Source organism: Hyaena hyaena, unplaced genomic scaffold (assembly GCF_003009895.1).
Source record: "Hyaena hyaena isolate Hyena2069 unplaced genomic scaffold, ASM300989v1 scaffold_58, whole genome shotgun sequence".
NCBI classification, from domain to species: Eukaryota; Metazoa; Chordata; class Mammalia; order Carnivora; family Hyaenidae; genus Hyaena; species Hyaena hyaena.
In genome coordinates, this window is record NW_024080689.1 from 4422205 (window position 1) to 4432819 (window position 10615).

The window sequence follows — 10615 nt, forward strand, 5'->3', positions numbered from 1 at the left end:
TTTGCATGCAGCTGAGAAACTGAGAACCCGGGACCCCTAAGGATGGGGCCCGGGGAGGGGGGGGGTGGACGCTGTGGCTTTTGCCTGTGTGGGTTACTTTGGTCTCTGCTCAGTTGGGAGGTGGGAGGTGGGAGGGCTCCTTTTGGTATCAGGGTGGAGGTGATGTGTTATCTGGTCAGTTGTGGAGGGCACGTCTATGGTGGGGCATTGAGTTCGTCCGATTGTTCTGGGCACTGGAGGGCTGCATTCAGGCCCCAGGGCCAACGGTAAGTTTGAGGGATGGAGCTGAGTTGGAAGCTACGTTAGTTTTGGGGATTCTGACCCCCATAATTTGGAGATCGTCCGCTTGGAATATCAGGACGGACCGCTGGGTGTTCTTGAGGAGGTGGATGAGGGTGTTGTTTGGGGGATTCATAGCCATCGGACGATCTTTCAAGTGGGGTAGTCATGCTGATTTGAGGGACAGTCTGTTTTGGGAAGCCATCTGTGTTTCAAGGCTCAGGTTAGACTGGGGGGGACACGAAATGTCACTTCAGGTTTTTTTGTTAGCTTGAGGTGGAACATGATAGGAACCCGGGAGCAAGTGCGAAGGCCTTCTGCGATTATGGGTCATGGAGGGGAAGCAAAGCCTTACATTCGAATGTTGTGGAAAGTTACTTTGAGGGGGGCCAGTCCGCCAGTCCACTGTATGCCTAGATAGCCACGAAGGTTTTTTTCTAGGGGGAGAAACGAGGTGAGGGCCCAGGGTGGGAGACTAAAGTTTTGGGGTGTCCTTATTTTGGGGTGTTTGGCCACTCTTTGGGTGTGTTTGATGCAACCGAGGGATGGGTCATACGACCAGACTGATCTAGGGGTTCACTTGATTTGGAGCATGACGCTGGTGTGGGATGTCCTTTGCTTAGAGCCCCCTCTCACCCCAGATTCTAGAAATCTCTTTTGTCAGTGAGCCCCCAATTACACCCAGGGTGTGAAGGGAGGAACTTGGAGAGGTAGTGGTTAGGGTCTCTCCTCTTATTTCTATGGGGCCTGGATAGATCTGAGGGAGAAAAGGCGGTTTCAGACTCTGAACCCCAATTTCTTAAGGGAGCACGCCTCACTTTCCGGGAAGGCGGGGGGAAATGGGGTGTCCTGTGGCAAAGTGGACGCCTCTGGCTTGGGCAGGGCTGTTGGAACTTTGGCAAGGAGAGGCGGGGGTGGGGGTGCGAGGAGGTGATTCTTGTACCCAGAATTTCTAGGATAAGAGCCCCAAACGGGAAGCAGACAGAGCACTGGGAACGTGGGTGAGGTTGGGGGGGGAGGGGTGCCCCACGGCAGCAGGGGCGAGGGGGCGAGTCGGGCCAGCTCTGCACGCCTGGGTCCCTGCTCTCTTCGGCTCTCCTCCCCTCTCTCCCTCCCACCGCCCACCCCCCCAACCCAAGGAAAAAAACCTGCCTGTGCAACAGCAATGGCAGATTCCAATCCTCCAGGCTTCCCTTAAACCACCACGGAGACCAGCCAGGGGGGAGGGGAGGGGAGGATCGGGCTTTCCTGCTTCCCTGAGACTGGGGCTATGAGCTTGACCTCCTGGCCCCTGGCCCTTCGAGGAGTGCCCCCCGGTCTGGAAACCAGGTTTCCTGGACCCTAGCCCCCGAGCGGGGGGGCCTGGAGAGACGGGGAGGAGGAGGGAGGGAGTGACTTCCAAAATTGGCATCGGGACAGAGCAGGGCTGGCGGGAGGCAGGTGAAAGACGGAATTTTCCTGAAAAAACGGGGGTATCTGAGGACCCCAAATTTGGGGTGCTAGTCCAGGACCGTCCTGCCAACATCCTAGATTTTTTTGGGATTTTTTGGAGCCCCCGGGACCCCTCTAGATGGGGTGAGGAATGTAGTGTTGGGGGAATCTGACTGGGGCATTGCAGCTGCCTCTCCCGCCGAGTTGGAGACGGATGGGCTGGGACGGGTTTGGGGGGGTGTCCCCAATTCTGACTGGGAATGGAGGAACCCCCTTCTGAGCTCTCTTGTGGGGGTCCCCCCTCCCTAGGGCACTCCCCACTCCCTGAGCCAGCCGAGAGGAAGGAGGCCAGCGATGCGACTGGGGCGGCTCCTTTCTCCTGCACCCCAAATGTGAGGGATGCACCCCAAATTTTGCTCCCTTCAAAATAGGGGACCAGGATCTCAGGGGAGAGTAGCTGAGGTAAGTGGGGAGGGAAGTGTCCCCTGTTTTCAGGAGAGACGTGGCGGTTGGGGGGGAGGTTTGGAGGTGCGTGCTGGGGTGGGGTTGGGCTTTGTCAGTCTTGGAAGTGGGGGGGACGATTGGAGAGGCTTTCTCTTATGCCCCCCGAGTGCAGTCCCCCAGGTAGAAACCAAAGGCCGAGTCCAGAAGGCCCCCCAACATCCCCAGCCGTTAGCATGGTGTTTGATTTCTGTTTCACCCCCACAAAGGCTCTGCCGAGAATCGGGAGCTGGGGTCAGCTGCTCAGTTTGGGGGGCTATGGAGGGTGGAGTGAGGACCAGGAGGTCCTGGCAGAGTTTGGCGGAGGACAGATGGGGGTCTCGAGGGAGGGGGTCTGGCATGCCCCCCGGGGCCCAAGCAGACTGCTTACACCCACCATCTTAGATCTTTCTGATTGCTAAGAGTTTTGGGGGGTGTGTCGGCAGGGGGGTGGTGGTAAAGGGTGGAATGGGATGGAGGAAGACTTCAGGGTTCCAGAGGATGTTGTTTTGATTTGTGGAAGGCATCGGGGTCCCCAGATTGTGCTTTCTGTGGGGTGCTTTTAAAAATCAAGTCCAGGGCAGGAGGAAGAGGCCGAGGGGAGGCCTAGGGTGGGGGTGGGGAGAGGCATGTTTGTCTCAGCTTCAACGTGGCTTTCTGGGGTGGGCCCGCCTTCCTGGGCCTGCTGGATGGGCTGATGGGGGTGGTCGCAGGGGGTAGGGCGAGGGTCCCGGGGGGCGGCGGGGAGCTGGGGCGGTGCTGGGGGTTGAGCACCTGGCCCCCCGGTCCAGGCAGCCCTCTTCCTGGGCTCTGCTGCTCCCCTTTCCCCCTGGCCTCCATTTCCTGCCTTGGGCCTCCATCTTGTGGCAGGCCCAGGGCCCAGGGCGACTTCCGGCCCCCCTCTCCCGACCATGTTCCGGCCCCACCACCTCTGGACTGCCAACTCCCAACCCTGCTGTCCTTGGCCTTCTGTCTCTCCTTGCTTTCTCTTGGGTTCTGACCCAGGGAGGGGAGGAACGGACACAGGAAGCCTTGGGGCCCTGCCCTCGCCGAGTCGGGAGGCAGTGTGTTGGCCCCCACGGTCATTCCCGCTTCCTCTGCCCCCGACCGCACCCTAGGGATCCCCTGAGCAGAGAGCTCGTGCAGAGGGGAGATGCCTCCAGTCTCAGCACCACTGGGAGCTCACCCCACGGGCCCCCGTCCGCTGCCGGCCCCCGGTCTCTGGTTCTCCCCAACCCTTCCCGGGGCCATGTTTGCCCTGCGAGCCCTCGTCTGCGTCCCTGCTCCTGGTGCCGGGGGTCTTCACGGCGGCAGCCCCCGCCCCCGGCCCAGCCCGGTCCTGCCCCCGCCCCAGCAGCACACTGTGGTTTGTACGGCACTGTGGCCACGTCCAAACCACAGTGTGGTGTTAGAGCGAGGGTGGGGAAGGCACCGCTGAGGCGTGGCCCGGGGAGGCCGCCCCGGAGGGGCGACACAGAAAACATCTGGGCCTTCTTGTGAGGTGGGGGGGGGTATGAAAGCACTGGAAGTCTGCCCCTCTAGGACCCCCCAGGGCCGCCTCGGGAGTACCCACTGCCAGAGACCCTCGGAGTTCAGTTCTGCCTCCGGAGAGCGAGGAGGGGTCCGTTGCCCACGGCCAGCCCCCCTGGCTCTAGCAGCACAGAAATATTGGCACTGGGAAGAGAGTCTGCCAATATTGGCTGTGCTGCTCTAGGCAGGGTGGCGAGGACTTCCAGAAGGGGCTGGGCCCCGCGGGGCTGGGGAGAGGCCCGCGCCCAGGGCGCTCCAGGCACGTTACGCTGCAGGCACAGAGCTGAGAGGAGAATCTTTATTGTTTTCTGTATAAAAACGTCCATGTGATGGAGGTCAGAGGGATTGGGGGGCCGATGCTCATACAGGAACAGCGAGGCACCCCACCTTCCCCCCCGCAGCCTTGAGGCCCTTGCTCGCGTGCGTGGGCCTGCTCAGGGTCCCCGGCGATCCACAGGTCCACGTGAACAGTGAGAGGGGTCAGAGGCGGAAGGCTCAGCGAGAGAGCGTAGGAGGGCCGGCAGAGGTCACGTGAGGGCCAGAGTCCAAGGTCAGGCTGTCTGGAACAGGACACAAAATGGGCGGAGATGGAGCGAGCCCCAAGTGTGCCCCGAAGCCGTCTCCCCGTCCCTCCCTCCCCAAGGCACCCGGCTCGCCACCGAGCTGGTCCCCTGCAGCGTGGACGGGACGACCTTCTCCTCCAGAGCCTCTGTACGAGGGGGCAGGGGGCCCCTACCGTCGGGGGGAGCCCCTTCCTCCCCGAGCCCTGCGACTGCTGTGGGAGGAAGCGGATGCCTACCCTGGTCGAAGTTGAGTTTCTTGGCTGGAGGGGTTTCCCCTAGCCCTTCAATGTCCACCAGGTCACTGTTGGTGTCCGAGTCGTTCAGGGCGCTGAGCGTCACATCTGGGGGGGGGGGCACAAGCTAGGTTCTAGGTTCGCCGACTGCCCCCCGGCTCCCCAGAGCTTCAAGCTCCCCCTCCCCCCCCACCCCCTCAGCCACTCTCTGGGAACCCAGGCAGGGAGAGGAAGGGACATGTGTCCTTCCCTGGCCCAGCCCAATCCTCCCGCGGATGCTCGGAGGGGCCCTTCAGCCCCTAGGCAGTGGCTCCGCAGCCCTCACCGGCCTTCTGCTTCTTTATGGGGGGACCCCCGGCCTCAGGGACACCGGAGCTGCTTGGCGGAGGGACAGCCGCAGGAGGCGACAGGACCCCAGACGGCACTTTCTTGGGCCCTTTCTTGGGTGACTCGGCCGGAAGGGGGATGCCCGAGTCTTCATACACCTTGCGCTTCACGGTGGCTTTTATCTGGGCCCTGAAGAGAAGACGAGCAGGTTAGGAAGGGCGTCGTGGGGGAGGGGAAGGAAGAAGGGAGGGGCGGGAAGGGGTAACGGGCCGCTCTGAAGGAATCCTGGGGGGCCCTCCATGAGCCTCGTGGCTAGGCCCCTGGCCCTTGGGCTCTCGTCTTCCTGCAGCTCTGCACGCATTTAGGGCCGATGGAGTATGGCGAGTGGACTCCCTGAGCTGAGCGGCGGGAAGGCCCGCGTCCTGATTCTCTTCGGGGCGACCCGTGCGGGTGTGGAGGGCTGCCAGGTAAGCCTCGGTGACTGACCCACACGTAGGTGGGGACTTGTGAACGGGTCCTGATCAGCTCTTTCAGAATCCCAGTATCCCCGGAAAGGCTGCAGCAGGACCTCCAGGGAGCCCCGCGAACAGCCAGGGAAGTGCGGTGGTTGGGGGGTCTCGGGCGGCCCCCCCGAAGTTAAATTCTTGGGGGGCTCTGGTTACCCCAGCGGTTCAGTAACTTCTCCCCTTTTAGCCTTCCCGTTGGTGCTAACACAGCCGGCAGCGAGGTAGGAGGGTGTCCTGCTGGAAGGGAGCTCTCGGGAAGGTGGGCCTGGGGCGCGGGCGCGGAGAAAGCAAGTGCCCACCCCCCTCCTCTGCCGGCCACCCTCCCTCACACTGTCCGTTCCTTGATGACACAGCTGATGTGATTAAGATCGTCCCCAAACCGCTTCACAGCAGCCCTCAGCATCTCTATCTCCGTCTCCGTCCACTTGGCGCTGTCAGAGGGGAGAGGGGAACGGCGAAAGTGGGAAGGGGGGGCGCGCAGCCAGCCCCCAGGCCTCCCCCCCGGGCCCTGGGGCCCCTTCCGTGGATCCCTAAAGAGGCCTTTCTTTACAAAAAGAAAAAAAAAAACCCATAAAAGCTCTGAATGCCCCGTGGGAATCCTGAGGACCCCCGGCCGCTCCCCCAGGCGCGTGAAGCGGCGGCCGTGAGCAGCCCGCAGAGGCCAGTGCGACCCGCGGGGGTCTCAGGACAGAACCCCCCGCGCGGTGCGCAGGGGACCCCCCCCCAGCTCTGCGGCCGCCGGCTCGCGGCAGGGGTCCCGGTCCGGAGCCTCCAGTCTGCGCTGCTACCTGTCAGCCCCTCATCCGACGGTCTTTATTCACACCGGCGAACTGCCACCTGTCCCGGCCCCACGGAGGCCGCGCGCCCCGCGCTCACGTACCCCGCGGGGGAAGAGTCGGCCACGGGATGCAGCTGCATCGTCAGCTCCCCGAGCTTCGTGAAGGCGGCGCCCGCCGCCGAGAAGATCTCCCCGACCTGGGGGCGGGGCAGCGTCACGGGGGGCCGGCGCACACCCCCCGCGCCCGCCCGCCCGGGGCCCCTGGCCCCACCCCGGCCCGGCTCCCGCCCGCCCCCCGCCCCCCGGCCCGGGCGGAAGAGTCGGCGCCGCCGGGGGAGGGGGGCCGCCCTCCCGTGGCCGCCAGGGAGCGCTGTCCGCGAGCGAGGGCGAACCTTCGTGGACGCTGACGTCATGGCCCCGCGCGCCTCCTCACGGAGACGCCGCTGCCGCCGCTGCCTAGCCGGGACCACGGAGCCGGGCGACCGAGGCGCCGGGGGCCCCCCGCGCAGGAAGTCCCGCCCCTCCCCGCAGCCGATTGGCTCCCGCTCGGCCGCTCCCCCGCCTCGCCGGCGGCCCCGGGCGAGCCGAGGGCCGAGGGTGGAAGACACCGCCTCACTTCCGGCCCGGCCTCACTCCACTTCCGTCGGTGCGTCGGAGCTCCGGGTGCGGACGCCGGCCTCCACCCCGGTGCCCGGCCCCCCCGGCCCCCCCGCCCCAAGCACAGACACGAGGCTGAAGAGGGCGGTTTCGCTTTATTGTGGAGGCCCCGGGAACGGCCAGCCGCGGCCTCCCTCCGCGGGGGAAACGGGGGATTCAGTCTCGCAGCAGGGGAACCCCGGTCCCGCAGGGGGCGCCGGAGTGGGGACGCGGGTGGGAGGGCGGGGAGGGTCTTTAAATAGAGGAGGGGGCCGGAGAGGGGAGGCGCGACGATGCTCTAGCGCACCATGTATTCCTTGCGCTTGTTGAGCCGAACTTGGCAGAAGGAGAAGCCCCCGAGGAGCAGGTAGAGGCCCGCGGCGATGAAACAGTTGTAGCTGACTCGCTCGTAAAGGTCATAGATCTTCTGGGGGTCTTTCCTAGGGTGGGGATTCGGTAGACGTGTTAGAAAGGATCCCAGCAGCCGACATTTACTGAGCACTGTGTGCCGGCCACCATTCTAGGCGCTTCTCCGGGCCACACGTACTATTCAGGCTTCCTCCTAACCCTCTGGGGTGAGTCCTATGACAGCACCCCGTTGGCAGAGGTGGACGGCGACACGGAGAGGTCAAGGACAGTACCTAAGGAGCCACGCCTAAAGCGGTGGGTTTAGGATGGCCGCTCAGATCCGAGAGACGAGCTCTCCGCGCTCAGCTCCCTCGCCTCGCGGCCCCAAGCACGCAGCCGCCTGCGGTTCCCCGCGTACGGTTCCACCGCAGCCCTGCCGCCTCCCACCCGCCCCCAGTCCCCCCTCTCCCCCCTGACCACTCACTCGAAATCTTTCTCGGTGAAGGGGACGTCCTCAATGAGCACGGCGGAATGGACGTTGAAAAAGATTCCGAGCATTATCTGGAAAGAGGGAATGGGCAGGTGGGTGAACCCAGGCACCGAACCTGCTCGCTGTCCAAGCTCCTCCCACTTCTCATGTTGCCACAACATCTGCGTTTGGGCACGACCGGAACGAGCTAGGATTCGGGTCGTTGCTGCTGGATTCGGACTCAGTCACCGGGCATAGGGCGTGAGTTGGTGACGGAGACGATTCGGCTGGTGCAGGGAATAGTGAGCCACCCAGATTACCCTCCTGTCCAGAGGCGTCATTATCACGGGACAGGGAGGAAATCAGCACTTCTTAGTATTTCTTCCTAGAGGGGGGCGGGTAGTGCCGGGGAAGCAAGGGCCCAGCTACCCATTTCGGGACCAAGCGCTCCCCTTCCCCACTGCCCTCCACTCGGCGCAGGCATCTCTCGAGAACCCAGCTCGTCTTCCTCCTACCTTGGAGGGGTCTCCAAACGTACCAGCCGCGGCTCCCTCCCGCCCCTCTCAAGTTCCCCGTTTCTCAACCTCAGGTGTCTCGTCCTCCAGCGGCTAATCGGCCACCCCCTCCAGCCTGCCTGCTGCTTCCTACGGCCCGAGCCTCCCGGCCCCCCAACACCGGGGCGCGTCGGGCCCTCCTCCGGCTCTCGCCGGGCGGTCCCCTCACCAACATGATCACCCCCCAGGCGCTGAGGACGATGCCGCAGGCGGCCAGCTTGGGCCCACAGCACAGAAGCGACGCCATGGAGAAGGGGGTCGGGGGGAACACCCAGTCGCGTGCCGAGCGGGAGGGCGGTGGGACGAAGGCCCGGACGCGCCCGGGGGGAAGCGAGCTGGACTTGGGGGCTCGCGCCGCGGAGGACGGGCCGCCGGGAGCGCGGCCGAGGGGGCGTGGCCTCCGGCGCCAACCATCGCGCCGGGGGGACGCCGGGCGGAGATCGGACGCTGGGCTCCTCTGGGCCCTCCCGGATCTCCGGCGGCGCAGGCGGTGCGTGAGGCCGGGACGGCCCCCCAGGAACCCCTCATGACCTACGTAGCTGGGGCGCGGGCTTTGCAGGAGCGGCGCCTCCGCTTTCTTGGTCCCCCCCCCCATCCGGGCTGGAATGGGAGGATCCAGCGCACCACGTGACCGAATTCTGCGCGTCACGTGACGGGGAAGCCGCGCAGCCGCGCCTGAGGAAGGAGTAGCTCCGGCGGAACTTCTCGTAACCGTGGCGATGTTCTCTGAGGCGCCGAGGGTCGAAGCTACCCGGTTTTCCTCCCTCACATACGTTAGTTGTGGGGGGTGTCCCGTGATGGGGGGCATGGTAAGTGACACACAGGGACTTACACCGAGAAAGAACGCCTCTGTCGCCTTCTCGTCTCTGCCTTTAAAAATAGATATCCTGACACGACACAGGGGGATAGGAGCCCCTTCCCGAGGCCAAGCGTGCAGTCGTGCCCGGGAGGCCTCGGAATTGCCAAGAGTTTGTATCGGGAGTCATTAAGTCACGTTTTGTTACCAAACTCGAAATACTGAATAGTTCCGGATGCCCAACCCAGGAAAAACGCGGGGCGTTGGGAGAAGCCCCGGGAAAGCGGACCCCGTGACCACGCTGTGTATGTAGGGAGAGCGCTCTTGCTAAATGTCTTTGGAGAAAGGAGTTAAACACACCAAAGTGATGCCGCTTTGCTCCCCCGCTGCGAACCACGCAAAGTGAGCACAGGTCCCTGGAGTAAGGTATAGGGTAGGGGATTTTTTTAAAAAATGTTTTTATTTATTTCTGGGAGAGAGAGAGAGAGAGAGACAGCGTGGGCTGGGGAGGGTCAGAGAGAGAGGGAGTCACAGACTGAAACAGGCTCCAGGCTCTGAGCTGGCAGTCAGCACAGAGCCCGACGCGGGGCTCGAACCCACGAACCGCGAGATCATGACCTAAGCGAAAGTCGGACGCTTAACCGACTGAGCCACCCAGGCGCCCCTAGGCTACGGGATTTTACCAATAGGAATCGATCACCGTTTCCGAAGAGAAAGTTTGCCTGCTTCGCTGGCAAGAGGCAGGTGTGTAATAATTGTTTAGGGAACCAGGGTGTTTGGAGAACACGGCTTTGCTCTGAGCCTGTTGTGCCCCTTCTAGCGAGGGCAGGGATCACCGCGTAATCGAGAGGGGTCATTATGATCCCGAGACCCCAGAACCAGACGCAAAGAAACAGTGTCAGCGATTAGAACAACTTTGTAGTAATTTCCCCCTATTTATTTATGCATATCGTTCTTAACCAGGTTGTGAGAGAGAACTTGAATCCTGGGAAACAGATAGGCCCTGGGATCCCAAAGGGGCTGGGAAAATGGCCTTGGGACATGAAATTCATGCCTCGAGCTTGAGACTTCCTGGGGGAAGGAAGCCATCAAGGGACGCGGGTGTTTATGCTGCCCAGGTCTTACTCAAGGAAGGACCTTTGGGGTAGGTGTGCAAATAGGGGGAACAGGGTGGAGGGGACGTTGCCACAGAACAGTCAGGAAGTTTTAAGTTGGCCACCGCTGCGCAGGAACCCTAGCTCCTGGGAAAGGAGAGTTAGTTGAGGTAGTTGATTTATCCAAGAAACCTCTGCTCCACCTCCCAGCGGTTCTCCAGACCTTTGCGAAGCAGGGTCCGTGCCTCAGGCTAGCGCAGAGCAGCCCCCGGCAGGTCCCAGCTCTGCAGTCCCTGCATGCTGGTCCCTCCAGCAAAGCACAAGGTTTTCTTGCATTTCCAAAGGGTCGGCTAAGCCAAAAGGAGGCCACTTTGTGACACCTTGAAGTTCATATTTCACGGCTCATAAACCCAGTTTTGCAGGAGCACGGTGACAGGCACTCATCGATCTGTCGTCTGTGGCTGCTTTTGTGCTGTATCAGGGCCCCCGCGTGGTGGTGACAGAGACCGCACGGCCCGTAAAGCCCGAAACATGTATTAGCTGGCCCTTTACAGAAAAGATGTGCAGTCCCCCTGGCTGGTGGGATACTGA

General features: G+C 62.8%; 2 protein-coding genes and 1 long non-coding RNA gene across 5 annotated transcripts in view; 1 reads left to right on the top strand and 2 right to left on the bottom strand.

The window, feature by feature from the left end:
• Positions 1-4002: 4002 nt before the first annotated feature.
• Positions 4003-6652, bottom strand: CUNH17orf49 (chromosome unknown C17orf49 homolog). Of its 3 annotated transcripts, none has more exons than XM_039231550.1 (6): positions 6520-6649; positions 6230-6324; positions 5679-5780; positions 4842-5032; positions 4520-4624; positions 4003-4280 (listed from the first exon to the last, which is right to left on the bottom strand). In XM_039231550.1, exons 1-6 carry the CDS (start codon positions 6538-6540, stop codon positions 4216-4218), a joined length of 579 nt encoding a protein of 192 aa, XP_039087481.1. In that variant the 5' UTR covers positions 6541-6649; the 3' UTR covers positions 4003-4215. The 3 variants fall into 3 exon arrangements, with proteins under 3 accessions (XP_039087481.1, XP_039087485.1, XP_039087482.1); XM_039231551.1 differs by having other exon boundaries at positions 4199-4276; XM_039231554.1 differs by lacking the exon at positions 5679-5780 and having other exon boundaries at positions 6520-6652.
• Positions 6653-6860: 208 nt separating this feature from the next.
• Positions 6861-8548, bottom strand: RNASEK (ribonuclease K). The gene is given in 5 exon segments (XM_039231555.1): positions 6861-7203; positions 7596-7672; positions 8304-8399; positions 8401-8460; positions 8462-8548. Coding segments are annotated over 5 exon segments (462 nt in total). The 3' UTR covers positions 6861-7061.
• Positions 8549-9576: 1028 nt separating this feature from the next.
• The window catches only part of LOC120231413, a 36272-nt gene continuing 35233 nt past the window's right edge, over positions 9577-10615 (top strand). The window contains exon 1 of the long non-coding RNA XR_005528314.1: positions 9577-9674. This is a non-coding gene — a long non-coding RNA (uncharacterized LOC120231413). The remainder of the gene's footprint in view (positions 9675-10615) is intronic.

Bases quoted from the DNA above. Each gene is read 5' to 3' on its own strand.
- CUNH17orf49 (XM_039231550.1), bottom strand. From the start codon at position 6,540: ATGACGTCAGCGTCCACGAAG. The intron at 5,033-5,678 runs GTGAGGGAGGGT...TCTTCTCTTCAG, and splicing joins GTCATCAAGGAACGGACAGT to GGCCCAGATAAAAGCCACCG. The intron at 4,281-4,519 runs GTAGGCATCCGC...GTCCTGTTCCAG, and splicing joins GAAACTCAACTTCGACCAGG to ACAGCCTGACCTTGGACTCT.